At 70.7% G+C, this 24,861-nt stretch overlaps 4 protein-coding genes across 4 annotated transcripts; 2 read left to right on the top strand and 2 right to left on the bottom strand.

The window, feature by feature from the left end:
* The first annotated feature begins 620 nt into the window (after positions 1 to 620).
* On the top strand, positions 621 to 7,702 carry CPNE7 (copine 7). The gene is made up of 15 exons (XM_075511114.1): positions 621 to 1,071; positions 3,395 to 3,577; positions 3,649 to 3,723; positions 4,275 to 4,349; positions 4,449 to 4,532; positions 4,619 to 4,708; positions 4,914 to 5,012; positions 5,499 to 5,585; positions 5,723 to 5,782; positions 5,992 to 6,125; positions 6,230 to 6,284; positions 6,415 to 6,466; positions 6,552 to 6,685; positions 6,853 to 7,089; positions 7,258 to 7,702. Exons 1-15 carry the CDS (start codon positions 847 to 849, stop codon positions 7,393 to 7,395), a joined length of 1,728 nt encoding a protein of 575 aa, XP_075367229.1. The 5' UTR covers positions 621 to 846; the 3' UTR covers positions 7,396 to 7,702.
* Positions 7,703 to 10,249: 2,547 nt separating this feature from the next.
* LOC142414172 (sulfotransferase 2B1-like) lies at positions 10,250 to 13,279 on the bottom strand. Its single transcript, XM_075511119.1, has 6 exons — positions 12,998 to 13,279; positions 11,504 to 11,712; positions 11,228 to 11,354; positions 11,060 to 11,154; positions 10,804 to 10,984; positions 10,250 to 10,721 (listed from the first exon to the last, which is right to left on the bottom strand). The coding sequence occupies exons 1-6, from the start codon at positions 13,134 to 13,136 to the stop codon at positions 10,606 to 10,608; spliced, it is 867 nt and encodes a 288-aa protein (XP_075367234.1). The 5' UTR covers positions 13,137 to 13,279; the 3' UTR covers positions 10,250 to 10,605.
* Positions 13,280 to 14,085: 806 nt separating this feature from the next.
* Positions 14,086 to 18,087, top strand: DPEP1 (dipeptidase 1). Its single transcript, XM_075511115.1, has 10 exons — positions 14,086 to 14,299; positions 15,354 to 15,486; positions 15,641 to 15,773; positions 15,864 to 16,014; positions 16,129 to 16,198; positions 16,412 to 16,588; positions 16,670 to 16,754; positions 16,839 to 16,914; positions 17,099 to 17,234; positions 17,513 to 18,087. Exons 1-10 carry the CDS (start codon positions 14,181 to 14,183, stop codon positions 17,681 to 17,683), a joined length of 1,251 nt encoding a protein of 416 aa, XP_075367230.1. The 5' UTR covers positions 14,086 to 14,180; the 3' UTR covers positions 17,684 to 18,087.
* A 2,396-nt stretch (positions 18,088 to 20,483) lies between these two features.
* CHMP1A (charged multivesicular body protein 1A) lies at positions 20,484 to 24,707 on the bottom strand. Its single transcript, XM_075511121.1, has 7 exons — positions 24,564 to 24,707; positions 24,297 to 24,316; positions 23,676 to 23,753; positions 23,142 to 23,288; positions 22,483 to 22,611; positions 21,772 to 21,959; positions 20,484 to 21,043 (listed from the first exon to the last, which is right to left on the bottom strand). Exons 1-7 carry the CDS (start codon positions 24,568 to 24,570, stop codon positions 21,022 to 21,024), a joined length of 591 nt encoding a protein of 196 aa, XP_075367236.1. The 5' UTR covers positions 24,571 to 24,707; the 3' UTR covers positions 20,484 to 21,021.
* Between the last annotated feature and the right edge of the window lie 154 nt (positions 24,708 to 24,861).

The raw sequence follows: 24,861 nt of genomic DNA on the forward strand, positions 1-24,861 counted from the left end.
AGCCAGGCAGCGCCCCGGGGGGCTGTGGCTGAGGGGACAAGCCCCGCTCCGGGGCTGGCGCTGGCAAAGCCCCTCGATGGCCCGGCACCGCAGCATCGCCCGGCTGAGTCTCGCCAGCATGTCCCCCGCACGCGGGAATCCCCCCTGCGCCCCGGGGTGCCGCTGGCCCTGCCTGGGGCGGCGGGATGTGGCCGGCACTGCCAGCATCACCCGGCGGCACGGACAAGGACCTGGCGTCCCCGCTGCCCTCGCTGGCGAGCCTTGCCTGGGCAAGGGGCGTGCTGCCGGCAGGGACGGGAGGGGAGTTTCTGCTCCCCAGCACCAGGAGGGGCACCCCGGGGTGGGGACCCAGGGCTGCCTGCGCAGCCCCCGCTCCTGCACAGCCTCCCAGCCCCGCTCGGGTGCCCCTTCCCCGCGGGACGCATCCTGTCCCTGGGGTGGGGCTGGGGCGGAGCCGGGCACGGTCCCGCAGGACCCCCGGTCGGCCCAGGGGGCTCAGCAGTGCCCACGGGGCTGGCTGGCACTTGGGGGTACACGGGCAGCGTCACGAGGGGCGACCCGGCTCCGGCTCACCCCACTGTGCTTTGATGCCTTGCAGGGCCCCGTGGAGCCACCGGGACTGGAACCGGCCACCCCACCTCGGAGGGGGTCCCCGGGGTCCCCTCCACGCACCGGAGCATCCCACCAACGCCCGCTGCCGCCAGGGACCTGCCCAACCCAGCGCACCTGGGCTCCGTCCCCACGCCCGGCACCGCGGGGCAACGCGCCCCGGGCATGACGGGCGCCCGCCCGGCTCCTTGACGGCAACGAAGGCAGCGGCCGCCCGCGCCGCCCCGCTCCCCCCGCATGCCCTTCGCCCACGGGGCCACCTGCCCCCCGTCGCGTCCGGCTGCCCACCGTGCCACGGCCGCCATGGGCGAGGCGCCTGAGCCGTCCCCGCAGGCCCCGCTGGCCGTCCTCTCCAAGGTGGAGCTGCGGGTGAGCTGTAAGCACCTACTGGACCGCGACACGCTCAACAAGTCGGACCCCTGCGTCCTGCTGCTGATGCAGTCCCAGGGCCAGTGGATGGAGGTAGGAGGGCGGGGGGCGCCGCCGGCACCCACCGCGGCGGGGCAGGGCCGGGGCAGGCTGTCGTCGGGGACGTGGCGGGGCTGGGTGCAGGGGGCTGGGCACAGGGTTTGCGTCTCTGGGATGGGGACGGGAGCAGAGACAGCCCCAGGGTGGCTGCGATGCCCGCGGGGCCGGAGACAGGGCAGGAGCCACTGCGCAGGGTGCAGGGTGCAGAGCAGGGTGCAGGAGATGGTGGATAGCAGGGTGCGGAGCAGGGTGCAGGGTGCAGGAGATGGTGGAGAGTGAGGTGCAGGGTGCACAGCAGGGTGCAGGGTGCAGGAGATGGTGGATAGCAGGGTGCAGGGTGCAGAGTGGGGTGCAGGGTGCACAGCAGGGTGCAGGGTGCAAGAGATGGTAGATAGCAGGGTGCAGAGTGGGGCGCAGAGTCCAGAGCGGGGTGCAAGGTGCAGGAGATGGTGGAGGGCAGGGTGCAGGGTGCAGAGCAGGGTGCAGGAGACGGTACAGAGCAGGGTGCGCACAGAGGATGCTGGGCGCAAGGTGCAGAGCTCACAGTGCCGGGTGCAGGGTGCAGAGCAGGGTGCAGGGAGCACGGTGCAAGGTGTAGGGCCCAGAGCACGAGGCTCGTGGGGCAGGGAGCCCTGGGACACTCGGCACCGCGTGGGGACGGTGCAGGCGCCTTGGTCGGAGCGAGTCCCCCGGGGCTCCGGCAGGGCCGGGGAACGGGGTGCCCGCGGTGCGTGGCTCCGGCACGGCTCTGCTGCCCCGGGCCGGGGCCGAGGGACGCCTTGGCCACCCGTGGGGTGGATCAGGGCTCACGGGCTGGTCCCACGCCGCTCGGGGCAGGCAGCCCGGGCTGGGACAGCCGGGTGGCGTCACCCACCCCTCCACACACAGGGGGACAGCTCAGAGCGGGGGTCAGGGCCAGCACCGCGGCCGTGTGCCCCTCACTGCGCTGCCCTGTGGGGCCCTGGTGCCCAGACGAGCCGGGGCTGGCACCGGGGCTGGCACCGGGGCTGGCACGGCTCCTTCCCATCGCTCCCCCACGGCTTAGCTCTGGGCTGGCGCCGGCAGCTCCACGCTCGCTAATCACCGCTGCTCAGTCGGCAGATTTAGCGCTAAATCCCTCTGCGTGTAATCGACTCTGCTCGCCGGAGCCGGAGCCAGGGTGGGCGGCGAGGGGCCCCGTGCCAGCTGCGGGCTGCGGCTGCCCAGGCTGTGCCGTGCTGAGCCGGTTGTACCCGACTGTGCCACGGTGTGCTGTGCCACGGTGTGCTGTGCCCCGCTCTGTGTGCTATCATGTGCCGTGCCGTGCCGTGCCGTGCCGTGCAAGGGCCGGATCCAAGAGGCAAGAGGGTCCCTCCTGGGCCACCTTTTGGAGGGACTCCGTGAGCCGTCCTCTCCCTGTCCCTGCCAGCACGCGTTCTCCAGCCCAGCCAGGACGGTGACTGGAGCCGGCTCAGCCGCCGCCCGCCGGGTCCAAGAGCTGAAACGACCCTGGACACGCTGGCGGGGCTGGCACCGGAGGGGCCGAGGTGGCTGGGACCCGCGGCCCCGTGGCGGGGCTGTGGGGCCGGCGGTGCCCGTGCAGGAGGCGCGGAGCCGCACGGGGTGGCCCCGCCAGCACCGCGGCGGTGTGGGCTCGGCAGATGCTGTCGGACCAGGCGGGCAGTGGGCAGGGGCCGGTGGGCTGGCAGGGTGCCCTGGCCAGGATGCATCCCGTTGAGTCAACGCTGGCAGGGACGGGGTGCGGGGGAGGCTCCTGGAAGCCGCTCGGCACCCGCTGCCAGCGCGGCTGGGAGACGCTGAGCACCCGCCCGCCTGCCAGGGCCACGGTGGCCAGTGGCCCCCACCCTCAGCCAGCCCGGGGTGGGAGCGCAGGGGCTCGTCCTGGGCACCAGCCCATCGCTCCTGCTTGAGCGGCCGTGGTAAACCATGGTCCAGAGCCAGAGCCTCCCCCTGAACCGACCCTGGGGTTTGCCCCGAGCCCCAGAGGGAACGGTGCCCCCGGGACCTGGGGGTTGGCAGGGCTGGCACCCTCGGGGGCACACCTCCCTGCCCGAGCCGGTGACGGGGCTGCCTCCAAAAGCCGTTCGCCTGGGATCCGGCACGGGCACGTAAATGCTTCTGCAGGGCCGGTCCTTCCTGGCAGCTGCCCGGCATCCCCCATCCCTGCATCCCCACGTCCCTGGGTTCCTGCATCCCTGTGCCTGGCTCTGGGCGAGCGCTGGCATCCCAAGGTCCCGGGCAGCTCCACTGGCCCTGGAACCGGCCCCGAGCTGGGCTCTGGCCCCGCTGCCCCACTAGCCGAGCTCCCACCGTGCAGGTGGACCGCAGCGAGGTCATCAAGAGCAACCTCAACCCCGTCTTTGCCAAGATCTTCACGGTGGACTACTACTTCGAGGAGGTGCAGAAGCTGCGGTTCGAGGTGTACGACAGCCACGGGCACGCCGGCGTGGGCACGCACGATGACGACTTCCTGGGGGGCATGGAGTGCACCGTGGGGCAGGTGAGCCCGCACCCCCCACCCTGGGGACACCCACCAGTGGCATCCCCTCCTCCACCCCTCGGTTTTTGCAGATCGTGGCACAGAAGCGGGTGACGAAGCCGCTGTTCCTCAAGTACGGGAAGTTCGCGGGCAAGTCCACCATCACGGTGAGCGGCCGAGCCCACGCTAGGAGCGGCACCAGGCTGGGGCACGCGGGTGGCACCGAGCTGGGGTGCTGCGGTGGCACGGAGCCAGGACACTGCGGTGACACCAAGCTAGGGCACATGGGTGGCACCAAGCCGGGACCCTGGGGTGGCACCAAGCTAGGGCACACGGGTGGCACCCAGCTGAGGCAATGCAGTGGCACTGAGTGGGGCACGCGGTAGCACCAGAGCGGGGCACAGGGGTGGCACTGGGGTGGGTCAGTGTGGTGGCACTGAGCTGGGGTGGGGGGCATTGAGCTGGGGCACATGGGGGGTCCCAGTGACCCTCCTCCTGTCCTAGCTGGCATCCAGCTGCCCCGAGGCTCTTGGGGATGGGGAGGGCTCAGGGTCCCCGCTGACGTCTGCTGGCCACCCTGGGGGGTCCCTGCCATGCCAGGGAGGGTGCGTGGCACCCTGTCCCCTCCCAGGGCACCGCCCTGCCCACACAGGCAGGGAGGGCAGGGGGACAAAGCCGTGCCGGGCACTGAGCCCCCTGCGGCCGCCTCTCCTCGCAGGTCATCTCAGAGGAGATCTCGGGCAACAACGGCTACGTGGAGCTCGCCTTCCGGGCCAAGAAGCTGGACGACAAGGTGAGCCGGGTCCCGCGGGCAGGGGAGCCAGGGAGGGGCAGGCAGGGCGGGCAGGGCAGGCAGGGCGGACGGCGCTCTGCCCCATCCTCCCTCCTCCAGGACCTCTTCAGCAAGTCGGATCCCTTCCTGGAGATCTACCGCATCGACGACGACCGCAGCGAGCAGCTGGTGTACCGCACCGAGGTGAGGCCCCGGGCAGGAGCTGGCCCTCGGCCGGCCCGTGGCCACCCCGGCGGCTGCCCGGCCCCGCTGAGCCCCTCGCCCCGCAGGTGGTGAAGAACAACCTGAGCCCCGTCTGGGAGCCCTTCAAGGTCTCCCTCAACTCGCTCTGCAGCTGCGAGGAGAAGAGGAAGCTGAGGGTGAGGAAGGGCGATGGGGACCCCCATCCCTGCCCCGGGGGCACGCGGCCCCCGGCTTCCCCGCGGCCCCGCGTGGGTGGTGTGCCGGGGTCCCCAAGCCGCTGGGGACGGTGGTGGGGACAGTGCCGCGGCTGGGTGCGGTTTGGGGGGGCACGGGTGTGCGGCCCCCCCCCCCCAGCCAGGGCTGAGCCGTGTCCCACCGCAGTGCGTGGTGTGGGACTACGACTCGCGGGGCAAACACGACTTCATCGGCGAGTTCTTCACCACCTTCGAGGAGATGCAGAAGGCGATGGGGGAGAACAAGGTGGGCGCAGGGACACGGGGACAACGGGACAGCCTTTGGGGTCACCCCTCCGTGCTGCCAGCAGATCCCATTCCAGGAGGCACCGCCCAGCTCCTCCTCTGGTTTTGGGGCTGTCCTCCCCCCGCCGCCCCCTCTTTGGGGAAGGGATGGTGGGTCCGGGCTCCTCTGGGGAAATCGGCCCCGGCCGGGCTGGCCGGAGCCCGTGGGCTGGCCGGGAGCGGGGGAAGGCAGCTGCCCGCTGGGGCTGTGGGGCTGCAGGGTGGTGGGACCATGGGGCTGGAGCGTTATGGGGCTGTGGGGCCGCAGGGAGGCAGGGTTATGGGGCCGTGGGGTTATGGGGCTGTGGGGCCGCAGGGTTACGGGGTTGTGGGGTCGCAGTGCTGCAGAGCCATGGGGCTGCGGGGTCGCGGTGGGGGGGTGCCGGCGCGCGGGGCCGTGTCCCCGGGGCTGGGGGGCCGCAGGCAGCGCGGGTGCCACGTGCCGCAGGTGCAGTGGGACTGCATGAACCCCAAGTACAAAATCAAGAAGCGCAACTACAAGAACTCGGGGGTCGTGGTGCTGCTGGACCTGAAGGTGAGTGCCTGCGTGCCAAGCCGTGCCGCGCCGTGCCGCGCCGCGCCGCGCCGTGCCATTCCGTGCCGTGCCGAGCCGTGCCCGGCTGCCGTGGGGCGGCGTGGGGCAGGACTGGCTGACGCAGATCCCTCTGGAAGATCCACAGGGTTTACTCCTTCCTGGACTACATCATGGGCGGCTGCCAGATCCACTTCACGGTGAGCGGCGGCCCCCACCCCGAAGCACCGGGAGCTGGGCAGGGGCTCCAGCGCTGGGCCACGCGCCCGTCCCCAGGGCAGGGGGCTGCGGGCATCACATCCCGGCTCCCCCAAGCCACGGTTGTGCCGGTGCCGGTGAGCCCAGCGGGGACGTGCCGGTGGCCCCGCTTGCCCTGGGGGACCCTCACCGCTGCTCCCCCCTCCCCCAGGTGGCCATCGACTTCACGGCCTCCAACGGGGACCCCCGAAACAGCTGCTCCCTGCACTACATCAACCCCTACCAGCCCAACGAGTACCTCAAGGCGCTGGTTGCGGTGGGCGAGATCTGCCAGGACTACGACAGGTCGGTTGCTCCGGCCGGTCCCCCAGGGCCAGGACACCCCGGTGACGGCCACCCTGGTGCTGGCACTGCCGGGGCCGGGGCTCCTCACACCTCTTCCCTTGCAGCGATAAGAAATTCTCGGCTCTGGGCTTTGGTGCAAGGATCCCCCCCAAGTACGAGGTAAGGGGGTGGTTGGGGCACCGGGGCTCGTCCCTCCGGGCACCCGTGGCCGTGGCTCCTGTGGGGCTCAGCGGGCGCTGGGGGCCGAGGTGGGTGGGCGCCGGCTGCCCCCTCCCCTCTCGCCCTCCAGGTCTCCCACGATTTCGCCATCAACTTCAACCCCGACAACGATGAGTGCGAGGGTGAGTCCAGCTCTGGCGGGGCTGGGGAGGCCGGTCCCATGGCCCCCCCGGCGCTGCCCCCCTCACCCCTCGCATCCCCCCGCAGGCATCCAGGGTGTCGTGGAGTCCTACCAGAGCTGCCTGCCCAAAATCCAGCTCTACGGCCCCACCAACGTGGCCCCCATCATCTCCAAGGTGGCTCGCGTGGCGGCCGACGAGGAGAGGACAAAGGAGGCTTCGGTACGTACCCGCTGCCCCGGCTGGCGGGCTCCAGGCTGGGCTGAGACCCAGCACGCTCGTGCCACTTGTGGCTGCTCCCACGTCAGAGCTGAGCCCTTGTCCGGCTCCCCCCGTATGGGGCCGGCAGCGGGGCAGGGCAGCCCCCCCAGAGCGTCCCTCCCCCCCAGCAATACTTCATCCTCCTGATCCTGACGGACGGAGTGGTGACGGACATGGCGGACACGCGGGAAGCCATCGTCCGCGCCTCCTACCTGCCCATGTCCATCATCATCGTGGGGGTGGGCAACGCCGACTTCACCGACATGCAGATCCTGGACGGGGACGACGGCATCCTGCGCTCCCCCAAGGGCGAGCCCGTCCTCCGCGACATTGTCCAGTTCGTCCCCTTCCGGGAGTTCAAGAACGTGAGTGGGGCGCTGGTGGTCCTCCCGTCCCCTCCCGTCCCCGCGACGGGACCGAGCATCGCGGCACAGCGTGCCGGCGCCCCGCCGGTGCCGCTCCGCGCGCCGGGGCGGGCGGGTGCCGCGGTGCCCCCAGCTCACCCGTCCCCCCCGGTGTCCCCCGCCCCGCAGGCGTCACCAACGGCCCTGGCGAAGTGCGTGCTGGCGGAGGTGCCCAAGCAGGTGGTGGAGTACTACAGCTACAAGGCCTTCCCGCCCCGCTGCCCCCAGCCCGAGACCCCCGACTCCAACCTCAGCTCGCCCCAGTGAGGGCCCTCCCGCTCCCCCCAGCGGGGCACGGGGACGGACGGGGTCCCCGCCACGTCCCGGCCCTGCTGCAGACCCCTCCTCGCCGGGCGGGGGGCACTGGGAGCCGGCAGCGTGCCCCCACTGGCATCGGGGGGCCGGGAGTCCCCAGCGGGCGTTGCCCGGTCCCGGTGGTCCATGCCCCACGGCCTGTTCCCGCTCCGTCCCTGCTGTCCCTGCGGTCCCCTCGGTCCCCGCTTGTCTGTCGCTGTGACGTTGTTTGGAGGCTGCATGACGAACCCCCCCACCGCGGCGTGCGGGGGAGGTGTGTGTCCCCCCCAATAAAGCAACCAGCCCTGCGCCCGTGCCGCGTGCTCTCTGGGCGCCGACACCAAAACCCCTGCCGGGTGCTCAGTGGGGTGCGGGCAGAGGGACAGGCAGCTCCTGGGGTGCTGCCCGTCCCGCCTCGTGCCCCTCACCGTGCCACGGTGCTGCCCAGCCCCGGCCGGCGGTGAGAGCGAGCGAGAGCCAAACACAGCCCCCAGCCCCGGCTGCCCGCGTGGGCGCTGCCGCCGGCCGCTCCGGCTGCCCCTGTATTTAGGAGGATTCGTGACTGGCAGCGTGCAGGGGAGCGCCGGCGCTTTGGAGCTGCGGCACTTTGGAGCAGCCGCCGCTTTCAAGTTTTGCCGGAGCGGCCGCCCGTCCCGCTGTGCCGCTGCCGGCTGCTGCGGCCCCGAAATCCAGGCCACGGGAGCGGGAATGGAGACGGTGCCGGTGCTCTCCTCCTGCCCCTGCCCAGCACATTGCCTGTGCCGTGTGCCGCGTGCCACGTGCCGCGTGCCGTGTGCTATGTGATGTGTGCCACGTGCCGTGTGCTGTGTGCCATGTACCGTGTGCCACATGCCGTATGCTGTGTGCTGTGGCATGTGCTGTATGCTGCATGCCATGCGCTGTGCCGCATGCCGTGCCACGTGCCATGTGCCACATGCCATGTTCCGTGTGCCACATGCTGTGTGCCATGTGCCGTGTGCCGTGTGCCGCCCGCTGCGTGCTTCATGGTATGTCCTCCGTGTTGTGCCGTGTGCCGCCCCATGTGCCATGTACCCTGTGCTGCGTGTCATGTGCCGTGTGCCGTGTGCCATGTTGCGGTGCCATGTGCCGTGCGCTGCACGCCATGTGCCACGTTGTGGGTCATGGGCTGTGCGCTGCACGCCATGTGCCGTGCTGTGCCGTGTGCCGTGCTGTGCCATGTGCCGTGTGCCATGTGCCGTGCTGCGCCATGTGCCGTGCACCGCGCACAGGCGCTGCGCCGCGCTGCTGCCACGTGCAGCACACCAAGTGCTGCGCGCCATTTGCTGCGCCGAAAGCCGGCTGCGTTCGCTGCGTGCCAACTGCCTCCTGCCGCATGCTGTGTGACGCTGTGCCACGTCCCGTGTGTCACCCACCCTGTACCCTGTGCCACGTGCCACTGTGCCATCCGTCCTTCACCCTGCGCGTCGCCGTCCCGGCGCTGGCAGACGCTCCTGGGGAGGTGACGTCCGCCAGGGTGGGGTGTGACCCAAGGCCACCACGGGGACTGAAGCCGGGGCCCCGAGCAGCTGTCGCAGGGTCACCCGAGAGCCTGCCACGCGGGTGCCGCCGCGCTGGACTCCGGGGCCGGGGATGCAGCCGTCACCCTGGGTGCCGGCACAGGGGTGCCGGCCTGCCTCCGTCTGTGCGGCCGCGCCGTCTGGGAGCCGCTCACCCGTCCACCGGCACGGCCGTGCCGAACCGCCGCGCCCCTCCGGCGCTGCCCGCTGCCGGCACTCCCGCGCGCAGGCAGAGCGCGCTGCCCGCGCCGCCCTGATCAACCCACATATTTATAGCTCCTGATTCATCTCTCCATAAAGCAGGATAATAGACGTCGCCATAGAAACCCGGCGCCCGACGAGCCGGCAGCGGCAGCCGGCCCTCTGCGCGGGCAGGGGTCTGCCTCGGCACCCGATCCGTGGGGCCGGCCGGGTGCCCCGCCGGCCGGTGCAGGGGGACCCCATGGGGCTGGGGGTGCCCAGCATCACCCAGCCAGGCCGCACCCGCCGGCGGGCAGGCGGGGTGCTGGTGCCACCGGGCCACAGCGCCGGTGTCCCCAGGGAGGGTCTCGCGGCCTCGGCCGAGCCCTGGCGAGGGGTCCTGCTTGTGCCGGAGCCAAGCCCCCCACCCCCCCCGCCCCGGCACTGTGCCACGCTGACCCGGCAGGTGCCGGTTAATTAAGCCAGGGGTTAATTATTGATGGTGCCTGCGCTTCCCAAGCGGCTTGATACGGCAATCCCTTGGAGCACGGCAGGACAGGGGCTGCGGGGCTGGGGGGTGCTCGGGGTGCTGCCTGCCTAGGGCACCCCAGGGTGCTGGGGGGAGCGGGCACAAGCCCCTGGGTGCAAACACCCCAGGTGGGGAGATGGGCGGGGGGCATCCGGCCAGGCTGGTCAGGGCACTGCACCCCCCAAAGCATCACGAGGGCAGGGCAGGGGACATCGGGGTGCAGGGGGCATCGGGAGAGGGGGCGCTGGGGCTGGGCAGGGGGGCCCTGGGCTCGGGGGCTCCCTGGGAGGACACGTGGGCCCTGGCAGCCCCGGGTGCTGCCGAAGGAGCCGTCTCCGTGCCGCGGGCTCCGCCGGCGAACACCGGCACCGTGCAGCTGTGCCGTGACCCGCCACGGCGCCTGGCAGCCCGCCACGGCCCCCTGCGCCGCCCGCCCGGCCGTTGCCCCCCGCCGCAGATAAGGTCCCTGGGGATGGGTCCCCACCCCGATGCAGCTCCTGATAACGCCAGGCGCTTCCCGCTGCCGGTGCCGCCCGCACGCCGCTTCCCACCCCACGCCCGTGGGAACACGCCGCCCCGCTGGAAACAGCAATAAATATTTATTTCCGCAGGGCGGGCTGGGCGGAATGGGGGGGTCACGGCCACGCACACCCACCCCAGGGCAAGGAAGGCCACGGGGATGGCCGCAACGTGTGGCCGGAAAAGTCCCCCGTCCCCGGGGGGGGGGGAGGGGAAGGGCGTCATGCAGCCAGTCCCCCCCCACGCCGGACCCCCAGCCCCGCCGCAGCCCCGGCCCCCGGGGCGATGCACGGGGGTGTATAAGTTACGGGGGATGCCGGGGGGCTCCCCGCGGCGAGGCTCGGCAGGCGGGGTGGCCGGTCGCGTTGTGCGGTGGCAGGGCCGAGCGCTGGCAGCCGCCCGGGTCACCGCAGCCCCTCAGGCCATGGGCCAGCGTGTGGGCAGCTCCAAGTCGCCCATCTCCTCCCGGTAGAGGCGGTCGAAGAGGGCGTTTTGCAGGGGGGAGAAGTGGTCGCGCCAGTCCCCCACCACACCTGCGGGACGGAGGGGACGGGGTCAGGCGGGGCCGGCACCCCCCACGTCCCCAACGTCTCCTCCCACCCCGTCCCCCCTCACCTTTCCTCATGAAGCGTCCCTGGCTGTGGTCCATGATCTCGGAGGGGATGAGGGAGTAGTTGACCATGGCGTTGTCCCGCATGGTGGCGAAGCTGCAGTGCTGCTCCAGGGCTCCCAGCGCCTCCGGTCCCAGCGGGCAGCCCAGGAAGGCGCCGAGGCGCTGCGCCGTGCCACGCAGGTCCTGCGGCGGAGGGGATGGTCAGCCCCGGGCAGCCGGCGGGGACGGGGACGGGGACGGGGACAGGCCGGGGCTCACCTGGTGCAGCTCCTCATAGGTGACGTAGAAGATGTCCAGGAGCTGCCGCTGGCCCAGCCAGCCCTTGACGTGGTCGAACCAGGAGCCGTAGTGCACTGGGGGGAGGCAGGGGGTGATGGGGGGCCCCGTGGCCGAGTCCCGGGACCCTGGGGACACCCCCGCCCTTACCTGTGCCCTCGAGGAACCGCATGAGGAAGGTGTCGAAGGAGCCGGGGTCAGGCAGGAATTTGGCCAGGCGGTGGAAGTGGTAGAAGGAGACAGCGACGTCCTTGGGGTTCCTGGCCACGTAGATCACCTGGGGGGGATGGCGTCAGCCGAGCGGCCGGGGGGGAATTCCGCTCCGCCCCGCTCAGAAAGCCCCTGGCAATCACCCCGGCCGCGGGAAGCCCCGTGGGCACGGGATGCCCCTGCGGGGACCCCTCACACCGTCCCGGCCCCCCTCACCTTGGCCTTGCCCCGCTGCAGGGCAGGGGCCAGGATGCGGGCGGGCAGGTGGGTGGTGATGAGCCGGCGGGCGGCCGTATCCTGCAGCGCGTCCCTGAAGTAGATCTGCTCCAGCCAGGGCGCCCGCTCCCAGTTGGGGACGGTCTTGGCCGGCACGACGTCCCCGCGGCTGAACAGCAGCGTCAGGATCTCCTGCATCCAGGTGGTGCCTGGGTAGGTGGGCGTCAGGGCGGCGTCAGGGCGGCGCCAGCACCGTGCGGGGCACCGCGCGGCGCGGCGCGGCACGGCACGGCACTGCACGGCATGGCGTGGCTCAGCACAGAACGGCACAGCAGGGCAGAGCACGGCACGGCGTGGCGCAGTACCCCGTGGCATGGTGTGGCACGGCACGGCGCGGCGCGGCGTGGCATGCCGCCGTATGGCACGGCATGGCGTGGCGCAGGTTGGCGCAGCACGTGTCGTGGTTTAGCTTCAGTCGGCGACCAAGCACCAACCCAGCCGCTCGGTCACCTTCCCCCCGCCCCCGGGTGGGATGGGGGAGAGAATCGGAAGAGCAAAAGTAAGAAAATTCGTGGGTTGAGGTAAGAACAGTTTAATAATTGGGGAAAAAGAAAAAAAATGTAATGAAAAGGAAAACAACGAGAGAGAGAGAGAAACAAAACCCGGGGCGGCGGGGGAACCAAGTGATGCAACCGCTCACCACCCGCTGACCAATGCCCAGCCCGTCCCCGCTGCCCCCGGCCAACTCCCCCAGTTTCTATACTGGGCATGACGCCACGTGGTATGGAACAGCCCTTTGGCCAGTTTGGCCGTGCCCCCTCCCAGCTTCTCGTCCGCCTGCCAGAGCACGGGGAGCCGAGAAGTCCTTGACCGGTGTAAACAGCACTCAGCAACAGCCAGAAGACCAGAGTGCTATCAGTCAGCACTGCCCTCAGCCTGGATCCCAAACCCAGCACTGGACCAGCTGCCGGGGACAAAATTAACTCTCTCCCAGCCGAAACCAGGACAGCACGGCGTTGAATGGCTCGGCACGGCACGGCTCGGCACGGCACAACGTGGCACGGGGCAGCAGTTGGGCCGGCAGCGCCGTGCGGGACCCCCCCCCCAGAGCCCCCACCAGTCAACACCAGTCTGGGGTTGGGGACAGGATGGGGTTGGTTGGGGGGTGGGGGCGGCTGTCCCCCACCCACAGGGCAGGGCTTTTGGGGGGAGTGGGAGCTGGTGGCCGGGGGTCCCCCGCGCTGCGGCCGGCGGGGCCGGTGGCTGCGGGGCAGCGGGGGCCGGGAGGAGCTGGCCCCGAGCCCGGCCACCTCCCAGCCACGCAGGCAGCTCCCGCTCCAGCTGGCAAACCGGGGGGGCTACACGGCAGAGCCTGCCCGTGCCCCCCCCCCCCCCCCGCCGCCTCCGGCCTGGGGGTCCCCAGCCCTGCCCCCCCAGCTCCCCTCCCTGTCCCCCCCATCCCTGCCGGGCCCCCCCAAGCCCCCCGGCCCTCACCCGATTTGGGGTAGGTGGCGATGACCACGTCGGTGGGGCGGAAGGCGAAGGCGGCGGCGAAGCCGAGGGACTCCTGGGTGTGGAGGTGGCCGGGCAGGGCGATGCCGGCAAAGGTCTCGGTCACCTCCAGCCGCTCCATGGCCCGGCCGCTGCGGGGCCGCGCCGGCCCCCGGCCTTAAATAGCCGCAAAGGAGGAAGCCGTCGGGCGGGCGGGAGGCCGGGCCCCCCCGGCACCTTCCTGCCCGGCGAGCGGGGATCCGGCCGCGCTGGGGCCAGCGGCGGGAGCGGAGGGCGAGGGCTGCGGCGGGGCCGGGCCGCGGGACGGGGAGGGGGGGGACGGGGGGGGGGCGGGCATCCCCCGGGACGAGGAACGGGGCTGGCCCGTCCCCGCATGGCTCCGAGCCGTTCCCGGCAGCCCCGCCGTGCCTCTCGCCACGCAGGACGCCGCGGCCACCGCCGGCCCCGCGGCCACCGCCGGCCCCCGCGCAGGAGCCAGCCGGGGTGGCCCCCGCCGCGGGGGCCGGGGGACCGGCGGGCGCCTCGGTTTCCCCACGCGCGACGCCGCGGCCGGACCGCGGGGCGAGGGGAGCCGGGGCTCGTGGGGCACCGGGGCCGTGCCGCCCCGTCTGCTGCCCACCAGCCGCTCTGCAGAGCGAGGGGGCTGCCAGCGCTCAGCCACTCCCCGGTCCCCGACGCCATGTCGGGGGGTGGCTCTGGGGTAGCCGGAGCCCGTCCCAGCCCCGCCGCCGGCACGCAAGCCAGAGAAACGTGTTGCACAGCCGTTGCCCAAGCGTGCCGGGGCCGGGGTGAGCGAGGAAGGGAGCGGGGGGCTGGGGGGCGCCGAGGCGGGGACGGGACGGGCGCTTTCCCAGCAAAAAAAATTCTGGGCTGCGTTAGAGGGGCTGGGAGCGTCACCGCGGCTACGCGGAGGGGCCCCGGCGCGGCCCTGCCACCGGGGGCCGGGCTGGGGGGGGCCACGGCCCCGCCGTCCCGGTGCCCGCTGTGCCCGGGCACTGCCAGGGCTGGGGCGCGGGGCACGCGGGGTGGGGTTACGGCTGCGACTCCTGGTTATTTATTTACAGCAGGAGGGGACGGACGGTGAGCGGGGCCAGCCGTCCCGGCTCAGCAGGCTCCCGGCGGCCGGTTGCCCCGGCTCGTCCCCAGCGGCACCGAGCAGGCGAAGATGCCGGGTGGGAGCGTGCTGGCGCTGGCGCTGGCGCTGCGTCTGCTCCTGCCCTGCGCCGGGCAGCATCACCGGGAGGAGGCCGAGCGCATCATGGTGACCACACCGGTCATCGACGGGTGAGCGAAGGTCGCCCGGCCCTGCGGCGTGCCTGGCCACCCCGGCAGGGCTGCGGCTCTCGGCACCCTGAGAAAAACCCCAGCCAGAAAACTCCGCCGGGGCTGGCCCTGCCGGGGGATCCCCGTGCCGGGCACCCCGGGGCCGTGCAGGGACAGCTCTCCCAGGGGATCCCCGCGCCGGGCACCCCGGGGCCGTGCAGCTGAGGGGAACCCCGGCGGTGCAGCCCCTGGAGCGGGCAGGGTGCCGGGAAGCCGAGGCCCAGGCTGCCCCGGGGGAAGTCCCCGCTCGGGGCAACCAGGTCCCGTGGGGTCGTGTCCTAAGGGACGTCCCTGGTCTCGTGCTGGGACCCTCAGGAGGGTCCTCGGGTCCTCCGCAGGGTTCCCCCACGGCACCAGCCCTGTGCCGCGGCAGCCCGGCACGGCGCAGCCCCTGGAAGCAGGCGCGGGGCAGGGGGAGCCGGAGGATGTGGGGACTGTGACGCAGGAGGGGAGAAGTGAGAGCCGGCCTGTGCGTCTGGCCCCCGGCGCTTCCCCAGCCATGCTGCTGGCTGCGGGACACCACAGGGCGGTGACATCCCCGTGGTGGTGACATCCCCACGGCGGTGCCGGTGCCATCCCTGTCGGAGGGATGCCAGGCTGGCTCCCCCGGGTGCGAGGGCCGAGTGGGGACGGTAGGTGGGTGCACGGAAGGGTCCCCGGCCACCCCCAGCTCCCCGCCAGCCGGCAAAGGGGGTCTCACGTGGAGCTGTCCCCTGGGAGTGACCTGTCCCCGGCTCCCGGCCAGAGCTGCTTGGGTGGCTCTTGGCAGAGGGCACAGATGGGTGGGCAGATGGACCGGTGGGTGGGCGGACGGCTGGACGGACAGATGGATGGATGGAGGAATGGATTTACAGACGGATGGATGGAGGAATGGATTTACAGATGGATGGAACGATGGCCAGATGAGTGGGGAAGGGGCGGGCAGACAGACAGGGAGATGGGCAGCCAGGAGGGTGGATGGCTGGACAGGTGGACAGACAGACGGCCCCTCACTGCCGCTCTCTCCCCTGCCCAGGCACAACGACCTGCCCTGGCAGCTCCTCAAGAAGTTCAACAACCAGCTGGGGCTGCCGGAGGCCAACCTCACGCTGCTGAAGGGCACCCACACCAACATCCCCAAACTGCGCAGCGGGCACGTGGGCGGGCAGGTGGGGCGGCGAGGCCGGCGGGGGCACCAGGGGGGGCAGGCGGCATCAGGGAGGGCACGGGGGCGGGCACCGGGGTGGCCGGGGGGGCACGAGGGTGAGGGGCGGTGGGCGTGGGGCCGGGCTCCCGGTGCTCACTGGGTGCCGTCGCGGGCAGTTCTGGTCGGCGTACGTGCCCTGCGACACGCAGAACAAGGACGCGGTGAAGCGCACGCTGGAGCAGATCGACGTGGTGCACCGCATGTGCGAGCTCTACCCCGAGACCTTCGCCTGCGTCGTCGACAGTGCTGGTGAGCGGGCGCGGGGCCGGGATGCGGGTGCCCCGGGGGGGCGGGTGCCCCAGTGCCCACCCCGACCGACGTCCCCCCGCCCTCCCGCAGGCATCCGGCAGGCTTTCCGGAGCAAGAAGGTGGCCAGCCTCATCGGGGTGGAGGGCGGCCACTCCATCGACAGCAGCCTGGGCGTCCTGCGCACCTTCTACCGCCTGGGCGTCCGCTACATGACCCTCACCCACAGCTGCAACACCCCCTGGTAGCAGCCCCTGGGGGGGACGGGGGTGACAGGGCCAGCGTGGGGGGGACGGAGCGTGTGGCCAAGCAGGGGCACACGGCTGGGGTCCGCCCTGATGCTCTCTCTGCTCTGCAGGGCTGACAACTGGCTGGTGGACACCGGGGACGAGCCGCCCCTGCACCACGGCCTCTCGCCCTTTGGGAAGGTGAGTGGGGACAGGGTCGGTGGCAGCAACCTGGGAGCAATGGCTGGGGCCCGGGGGACGTGGTACCAGCACCCACCAGCCCCGTGCCGGGTTGTTAAGCCGAGCAGCGGGTGCCCTGGGCGCACGGCGTTCCCCCACGCAGGGCTGCCACGGCCCCTCGCACACCCCTCGCCCGCCCTGTCCCCGTCCCTGTCCCCGTCCCCGTCCCTGCAGACGGTGCTGGAGGAGATGAACCGCCTGGGCATGATCGTGGACCTGGCCCACGTCTCGGTGGAGACGATGAAGGTCGTGCTGAGCCTCTCCAAAGCCCCCGTCATCTTCAGCCACTCGTCCGCCTACAGCCTCTGCCGGCACCGCCGCAACGTGCCTGATGACGTGCTGAGGATGGTGGTGAGCGCCGGGGCACGGCCGCGGGCAGGGAGGGGGCCGTGGGGCTCGGGGCCGTGGGGCTCAGGGCCGCCTCTCCCCCAGGCCTCCACGGGCAGCCTGGTGATGGTCAACTTCTACAACGCGTACGTGACGTGCGGGGACACGGCCAGGCTGGCCGACGTCGCAGGTGAGGCGGGCGCCTGGGCGGGCGAGGCGGGGTGGCAGCGTCCCCCTCCCCGCCCCGCTCACCCCGGCCCCTCTGCGCCCGCAGACCACATGGACCACGTGAAGAAGGTGGCCGGCGCCCAGTCTGTCGGCTTCGGCGGGGACTACGACGGGGTCACGCGGTAAAGAGGGTGACGGGCACGGGACGGGCTGTGCCGGTGGGACGGGGCGGTGTCCCCGGCTGGGGGGACTTGCCGTGGGGGGGGTCTCCCCCGTTCCCCGCGTGGGCGGCTGGCGGGGTGCGGGCGGTGGGTGCCTCCGGGCTCGGCCGTCCCCGGCACAGCTGTGAGCTGCTGGGTGGCACAGGCTCCCCGCCGGCCTGGAGGACGTCTCCACGTACCCCGCGCTGGTGGCCGAGCTGCTGGCGAGGAACTGGACGGAGGCGGAGGTGAAGGCGGCCCTGGCCGAAAACCTGCTGCGCGTCTTCAGAAAGGTGGAGGAGGTGAGCGGGGCACGGGGAGCGCCGGGCACGGGGATGTACGGGGCACGGGGACACACGGGACAGCAGAGACAAGCGGGACATCAGGACGTATGGCACTCGGGGACGTACGGCACACGGGGTGGCACGGGGACACGTGGGGCAGGGGATGAACAGGGGCACGGGGAGGTGCGGGGCTTGGGGTGGCACGGGGCAGCGGGGGGACGTGCAAGGTGACAGGGGCCGTGTGGGGCACGGGGACCGCCCCTCGCTGTGGGAGCCCACCCTGTCCCCCATCGCAGGTGAAGACGACCCTGCAAGGCACGGCTGCCCGCGAGACGCCCATCGCCTTTGAGGAGCTGGAGGGGACGTGCAGGACCCGCCACGGGTACACCAACGGTGCCGGCACAGCCCGGCTCCCGCTGGCAGCCCCGGCGCTGGCGCTGGCCCTGCTCCGCTCCCTGCTCTCCTAGCACCCAGCCCCGGCTCCCGCCACAGCCCCAGCACCCTGCCCGGCAGGATGCCGGCGGCTGGTCCGGCGGCTGCCGGGCCGGGCCCAACCTTGCCGCCCCTTCGCGCCGGCCCCACGGGCAAAATAAAGCCGTGCTTTGGCCCGTGCCCGTGCCGGGATACCGCGGGGACCGCCGGCCCCAGCCCCGGCACGTCGCCAGCCACCCTGGCACGTCACCGGCCACGCCAACGCCCTGCCGGCCACCCCGGTTGCATGGCCCCGGCCCTGGCGGGGCGGCGGCGTGGGGGCTCGGCGGGCACCCAGCCCGGGGCGTCGGGAAGCTGTCACCGCACCGGGAGTGACACATCGCTGGAACACACGGGCAGGGTGGCTGTAGGGCTGCCTCCGCAGGATGCTTCCATTAATCATTAGCTAATTAATTGGCTACTCAATTATCTTCTTAGCAATTTCCTCTCACATTTGGGAACAGCGTGTCTTCGGAGCGGAGGCGGCTTCGGGCACGGGGAAAACAGGCAGGAGAAGGAGAGCCATCTTCCTGTGGCATTCGCAAATTGGCTGAGGCGCAGAGACCCGTCTGCCAGCCAGGCACGGGAGGGGACGGGCGCGGGGACAAGACGGGCATGGGGAGGGTCCCCACCGGGACAGCGACCGCAGCGGGCCGCAGCAGCCGATCCCGGCGGTGGAGCTGCTCTTGGTAGGTGCTGATGGCAGGACCGGGGCGGAAAGCACCCGGGCTCCCGCCGTGGGGTTACGAGCCGGGGATCTCCCCCTCGGGGAGCCCGGCCTCCTCCCCACAAGGGCCAGGGAAGGGTGCAGAGTAGAAGCCAGGCAGCCCAAAAACCGCGCTGGGGAAAAGGGGCTCGACCCCGGCCAGCGGCCCCGGCCTCCCTGCGCCGGTGTCGGCTGCACCGCGGCCGCTCCTGCTCGCCCCGGTTCCCTCCCGGTTCGGCTGCACAAAGGGAACCGATGCCTGCGGGGGGACGGGCAGGGACTCATCAGGGCCCCTTCCCCTCCGGCATCCCCAGAAGCCATGACCGTGGCGGTGGGGAGCCACGGCTCTGCCGGTGACTGCTTCCCCTCCCCTGGGGTGAGGCTGGGGGAGCCGGCCCGGCACCTTCCTCCTCCTCACCTCACCGCCTTGGCACCGGGTCCTGCGTCCCAGGCAGGGGACAGGGCGCAGACCCCCCCGTGGCGTCTGAACTCCCAGCCACACCACGCCGGCTGTTGAGGGATCGTTTATTTAAAACAGCAGAGGATAATCGACAGGGGTTTGGAGAAGAAAAAGGCAAACGAGACAAAGCTTTAAAAAAACCACACGAATGAAACCACCGAGAAACATCACGCCGAAAGAAGGAACGTTTCCCTGGGCCACAGGGCACCCGTCCCGGCCCCGTGGGGGGCACCCGTGCATGGCACCCATGCAGGGCCCGGCTGCCCAGCCCTGGCAGCGGCCCCACGTCTCCGGGGGGGCTCCTGCTTTCTGCCCAGCCCACGGGGAAGGGGCACAAGATCTAACTCTCCCCCCACGCACAAGTGACTTCATAGCCCAAAGTCACCTTCTCCTCCTCCACGGTCACCACCCCGCGCCCCCACCGCGGCACACGTCGGGAAGAAGGCTCCGGCGGTCACTAGCCACGCGCTGCCAAGGCCACAGAACTCAGAAGAAATAATCAAAAGAGTGAAAAGTGTTTGCGGTGCAAGTGCTGGGGAGATGGCCCCTGACCCGCAGCGTCCTGCCCCACATCCGCACAGGGGGCCCGGGAGGTCAGCCAGCACCGGGAGCAGGAGGGAGCTGCCTCCCCCTCTCCCCCACGCCTCCCTTCCCTCCTCTCGGCGCAGCCCAAAGCAGCAGCTGTGCGTGCCTTAAAATTCCGGTTAAAAGCGATGAATCAGAGCTGCCCCACTGCAGCGGGACCAGCTGCCCGCTCCCGGCTCCATCCAGCACAGCCCAGCCCAGCGCCGCCGGCCCCGGCAGCTGCACAGCACTCACGTACGGCCTGCGGCGAGAAGGTTAAAGTTCCTCCTCACGAGAGCCAAAGGCAACTAACTACAGTGCCTTCCTGGCCAGCTTCCCGTCAACCCAGCAGCTCCGTAGTGCCTGGGAGTCACAGAGGAGAAGGGGCACAGAAAAACGTCAGCCCCGGGGGAAGGCTCGGAGGGACAGGCAGCCACGTTTCCCCAGGAGCAGCGCCCTGGGAGCAGCTCCCGCTCACCCAGCTCCGCACCCCGCTCTGCGGGCAGCGGCGCAGAGCAGACGCAGCGAGGCGGGGACAGGGGAGAAGAAATGGCAGCAGATATCCAGGGGACGAGCCACAGCCAGCGCAGGCAGACATGCTCTCAGGATGGTTCGGCGTTCGCCGTCACACCCATGGGGCTGGGGGACACGTGGGGACGAGGCCGTGGCCACCACGGCTGTGAGCTGCCGCGATCCGCTCCCGGCTGCTCAACAGCGGCGGGGACTGGTCCACGTGGGAGCTCAGGGCCTGGATAACCGTTTCCAGAGCGTAGCAGCCGGAGACGGGGAAGGCGTGGATTTACAAGCACGCACAGAGGGGCTGGCGCAGGGCAGGATGAGCGTTTCAAAGGTCACTTTGTGGTACGGACCTCCAGGGAGGTTTGGCCCGGCAGGACAAGGAGCTAGCGCTCAGCAAGGTGAGGTCTGCCAACAGGACACCCAGCGATGGCTCGGGAAGGTCACCGCGAGGGAAGATAAGCCAGGGCGTAACCTCCCCTTCCTGCAAGGCACGAACCTTCCCAGAAACACCACAGCCGGGAAAACCACCCTTCCCGGGGGGAGCTCCCCGCTCCTTGTAAACAGCTCCTCGCTGCGGGCGCGAGGAAAGCGCAGCTCGGAGACCCGGTCTAAAACAGGTAACGAGAGAAGCGTGCTACGCACGGAGGAGAGCCAGGCGAGCAGCACCCCAGAAGACACCGCAACCCGCCTCCGGAAGGATTCCCTTAGTGTTACACCGGGAGCGGGACGTTGCATCGTGGGACGCTGCCGGAAACCAGCAGCAACCCTCAAATGAAAACCACCCTGAAATCAGAACGGGCAAAGCATTCCTCAAGCCCAGAGAGAGGCCGACTCTGCTCAGAGCCCCCCTGCCAGGATCGCTGCCTGCTCTAGGAGAAGTCGTCACCGTCACACCCCAAAAGAAGAGTCTAAACGCAGGCGGGCAGGGCTGGGGACGCGCTGCTGGAGGAGGGGACGGCCGACTCCGCCTGGCCGGTGGGTCAGAGCAAGGACGTAGCAGAGGTGGGGAAGGAGTCCCGGGCCCCTCCACCCCACACGCCATACCACCGGTGCGGGGCAGCAGTCTGCAGGGGCGGCAGGAGACCTTAATTCCGCAAGGCAGCCAACCTGGAAGGGAGAGCACGAGAGGGAACCGACGTGAGAGCAGCAGGAAACGGCAGTGACTCAGGAGGACGCTTCAGCCGGCGCGAGCGGGAAACATCTCTGCCCAGAAACCTCCCTCCTGTGACAGAGGTGCAAGAAATCCTGCCCTGGAGCACGCGGCCGCGCCTGCCTGGGGGTAGCGTGGAGCGTCCGTCATCAGCGCGGGCGAGGTACTGCGGAGAAGGGGTTCCCGGCTTCTCTTCTGGGTCCCTCTCCCGGGGCCGTCCCCAGCTCCCAGGGCAGCAGACCCCAACCTCAGGCCTGCCCCCAGACGGACCCCGGGAGCGGCTGCGTGGGGAGCACCGGGGAGAGGAAGCTCATCAGCTTCTCCTGGGGCAGTTCCAGGGAGACAGCCTGTTCCCGGAGCTGTTTGAAGGTCAGCGCCAAGTGTTCCCAGAGCAGCAGCAGCTGCGTGAGGGCGAGCGCAGAGCAGGGAGAGGCTGTTCTGCACCTTGTTGACGAGAACTCGCTGCCGAGTGCCAGAAGCCACCCCCTCCCCCAGGCCCAAACAGCCCCCAACGGCCACCTTGCCTGACTGCCGGGCTCCGGCTCGCCCGAGCACGAGAGAAGGGGCTCGGCCCCCCCTCAGCCCGCCATCATGGGCTAACTCGCTCCCCTCACCCTGGTGAGGGATCCCTGGGAAGGATTCAAACTGCCCCGACACAAGGCAAAGGACGCAGGAGAGAACAAACCTCCGCGACAGCTGGTCTTCCTGGGTGCGGACCGAGCTCTCCCCCACTGCCGAAGCCCCCGCGGGGAGCTGGTTGAGCTGGTCCATGATCTCCAGGCCGTTCTCCTCCGCGATCTGGACGATGAGGCTGTCTACCTGCTCCTGCGGCGTGGTCAGCGTGGTAGCGGAGCTCATGGAGTCCTCCATGACCTGCGACAGAGACAGCCCGTCACCCTGCCCCACAGGCAAAGCCACTCGGCCCAGCCCGGTGTTTTCCCCCAAAGAACCGGCTGCAGATCCCACATCGCCACCGGCCCCCTCAGCCAGAACAGCCCCAAGCCCGACAGCAGGGCTACAGCGGAGGGGCGCGAGGTCCGTTTCTGCCACAGACCCCCTCCCAGTAACAGCTAGCTGCGACGCAGCGCCAGCCGCTCTCCCTCTTCTCCCCGTCTGCCGCGTCCGCCTCTTTGCACGGCAAACTCCTTCCCCGTCAGGCAGCAGAGACGCGTCTTCCCCGACGTCTCTCACATCCCTCGAACGCAGAGAACAGAACTGTGTGAACGGCTCGGGGGGTTTCCCACACCGGAGGCCGGAGTCCCCGAGGGGAACAGAGCACTGCTGCAGAAGCCCGAGTTACAGCTGGGGCCCGGCTCTCTCCTGGGAGGCAGCGCATTACTTACCCACACGAGACAAGCCCGCCCTCCCGGACCCCTCGGAGACCACCAGCACTTACCGACGTGTGAACATCCAAATTCTGAACCTGCTGCTCGAATTTATCCATCACCGCAGATACCTTCTGCAGGTCCATGGAGCTCAGAGCCTTGTCCAAGGCCTTGGTCACCTGGGCCATATTTTTCGTCACCTGCAAGAGGAGATTGCTTCACGGAAGCTCCCCAAACGCAAGGTACCTCACTCCTGAGAGTAAAACCCAGGCCAGCGAGAGAGAAGCCGGCGTTTCTGATGCTCACAGCAGGGCTACGAGGCGGGACAGGCTCTGCCCGCTCACCAGACGCTGCAGCCGGCTCTCTGCAGGCTCAGCCCGGCTGCGGGTTTCTCCAGCCACGTGCAGCCAGCTCCAGGCAGGACGGGTCCCAGCCCACCACCCTCATACACGCCACGAGGCAAGAGGCTCCAGGCACGAGCCTCCCTCCTGCCTGTGCAGCCAGGGGTTAAGGATTTAACCCCCCGACGAAGCACCCCGCTGCGAGGCCATCCCAGACGGGCTCTTCACAGGCTGCAGCAGGGCGAGGGGGTCCGAGCTAACTGCGAAGCTTGGCGGGATCCTTTCCGGGGACAGGGAACTCCGAGGCGGCTCGAGGGGAGAAGCCAACGTTTGCTCTGGACAGGGCACGGACCGGTCTCAAAGCCCCGCGCCCACGCAGAGGCTCTTACCCCCTTCATCGTCACTGCTGTCTGGACCTTGGAGGCCACCGCATCCACCCGGGAGGACATGCGGAGCCAGTTGAGCCCCTCGTTCTTCTTGCGGATGGCATTCTCCGCGTAGACGCGAGCGCACTCCACGTTCTTCTGCTGAAGGGCCTGGAAGGGCAAAGGGGAACCGCTCGCACAGAGAATCCACCGCACAGAAAATCCACTCCGTTTCTGCCCGACAGGTTTCCAGCAGGAAACAGCTCTCCTGTGAGCCTCGAAACGCTCGAATGGGAATTACATCCCTCTCAGCGTCGCAGGGATGCGCCACATCCACCCGGCAGATTCGAGAGCTGAGGGCGGGAATCAAAACACTCGGAGGCCGAGCTGGCGCCCGCAGCGAGGCCTGGGGAGGGGAACCTGCCCCTTCCCCAGTCCCGTGGTGGAACGCGCTTGGCGAGGCACGGCGGGAGGCAGGATCCACAGCCGCCCGGCACGGTGCCGAGGGCTGGCAGCGCCGGCCCAGCAGCTCCAGGGGCAGGGCGAGCTCCCACCCACCTTTTTGACTTTGGCTTGCTCAGCCTTGGAGTCTTTCTCAGCTTTTTTGGCGAGCTTCTCCAGCTGCTTCGCTGTGAACTGCGGAGAAAGCAACGGGTTAGTGCCAGCATACGGCAGCGCAGAACCAGGGACCTGGGGCGAGCGGAGCCCCAGCTGCCTCCCCCACCCAGCAACGCCGGCCACGGCTGCCCCGACCCTCTGGCCGGGGCGGGGGGGGAGCCGGGGAGCCGGACCCCCCCGAGGACCGGAAGCTCCCAGAGCACCCGGCAAACCGGGAAGTCCATTTTCGCCGCTTCCAAGAAGGGGAGGGCCGGGATCGGCAGCTCCGGAGAACAAACCCGGCTAAAGGGCTCCCTCTTCCCGCAGCCGCCGGCATCGGCGGGGCTCCCGCGGCACCCCCGGCCACCCCCGCGCCTCCTGGAAGGCGGATCTCTGCAGGCCAGGGCCTCCTTCTGTTAGGGGGCCGCAGCAGGAGAAGCCCCGACGAGGCGTGGGGCAGCGGGAGGAACGGTCCCCAGGTCCCTCCGGGAGAGGTGGACGCTGTGGCCGGCCCGCCGGGACCGGCCGCGGGAGCGGCGATACGTGACGGAGAGGAGACGGAGGACTCGCCGCCGCCCTCACCTTCAGCTGGAAGAGCGTGTCTGGAACGGAAGGACAGCACAGGCTCAGGGACGGCGCACCGGGGACAATGCCGGGGTCGGGGGTCGGGGGCCGGGGCTAGGCCCCGGCCCTCGGCCCCGGCCCCGGCCCCGGCCCCGGCCCCCGCCCCCGGCGTGTCCCCGCCCCTGGTGTGCCCTCCCCCGGTCCCGCCCACCAGGACAAGCTCCATCCCCCCCCCCCACAAATCCCGGCGCGGCGGAGCCGCCTTTACCGTCTGTCTGTCCTTACCGTCCATCCTGCCCCGCCGCCGCTTCCGGGTTCTACCGCCGCCGCTTCCGGGGTGCGCGCGCCGACCCTCGCGAGAGCGCCGCCTGGCGGGGAGGTCACGTGGGTGGGGCGAGGGGGGCGGGGTCACACAGAGATGGGGCCACACTGGCGATGGGGGGCACGCCGGGGGCGGGGCCAAAAGGGGGCGGGACTATACTGGGGCGGGGTCATACGGGGCAACGCCCCCAGGGAGCCCCCACCGCCTGGGCCCCAAGCCGAGCCTAGCAACCGTTGCCAGGGGCCAGCGCGGGGGGCGGGG

The sequence above is a fragment of the Mycteria americana genome, chromosome 8 (assembly GCF_035582795.1).
Source record: "Mycteria americana isolate JAX WOST 10 ecotype Jacksonville Zoo and Gardens chromosome 8, USCA_MyAme_1.0, whole genome shotgun sequence".
Taxonomy (NCBI): Eukaryota; Metazoa; Chordata; class Aves; order Ciconiiformes; family Ciconiidae; genus Mycteria; species Mycteria americana.

What these genes read in the sequence shown, in the direction of transcription:
- CHMP1A (XM_075511121.1), bottom strand. An exon ending in CAGCAGTGACGATGAAGGGG is followed by an intron (nt 22,612 to 23,141) that starts GTAAGAGCCTCT and finishes CTCCTCTTGCAG; the next exon opens with GTGACGAAAAATATGGCCCA. An exon ending in ATTTGGATGTTCACACGTCG is followed by an intron (nt 21,960 to 22,482) that starts GTAAGTGCTGGT and finishes TCTCTGTCGCAG; the next exon opens with GTCATGGAGGACTCCATGAG.
- LOC142414172 (XM_075511119.1), bottom strand. Translation starts at nt 13,136, where the DNA reads ATGGAGCGGCTGGAGGTGACCGAGACCTTTGCCGGCATCGCCCTGCCC. An exon ending in TGCAGCGGGGCAAGGCCAAG is followed by an intron (nt 11,355 to 11,503) that starts GTGAGGGGGGCC and finishes CATCCCCCCCAG; the next exon opens with GTGATCTACGTGGCCAGGAA. An exon ending in GCGGTTCCTCGAGGGCACAG is followed by an intron (nt 11,155 to 11,227) that starts GTAAGGGCGGGG and finishes GCCTCCCCCCAG; the next exon opens with TGCACTACGGCTCCTGGTTC.
- CPNE7 (XM_075511114.1), top strand. Translation starts at nt 847, where the DNA reads ATGCCCTTCGCCCACGGGGCCACCTGCCCCCCGTCGCGTCCGGCTGCC. An exon ending in AGCTGGTGTACCGCACCGAG is followed by an intron (nt 4,533 to 4,618) that starts GTGAGGCCCCGG and finishes CTCGCCCCGCAG; the next exon opens with GTGGTGAAGAACAACCTGAG. An exon ending in ATCTGCCAGGACTACGACAG is followed by an intron (nt 6,126 to 6,229) that starts GTCGGTTGCTCC and finishes CTTCCCTTGCAG; the next exon opens with CGATAAGAAATTCTCGGCTC.
- DPEP1 (XM_075511115.1), top strand. Translation starts at nt 14,181, where the DNA reads ATGCCGGGTGGGAGCGTGCTGGCGCTGGCGCTGGCGCTGCGTCTGCTC. An exon ending in GCCTCTCGCCCTTTGGGAAG is followed by an intron (nt 16,199 to 16,411) that starts GTGAGTGGGGAC and finishes CCGTCCCTGCAG; the next exon opens with ACGGTGCTGGAGGAGATGAA. An exon ending in TCTTCAGAAAGGTGGAGGAG is followed by an intron (nt 17,235 to 17,512) that starts GTGAGCGGGGCA and finishes CCCCCATCGCAG; the next exon opens with GTGAAGACGACCCTGCAAGG.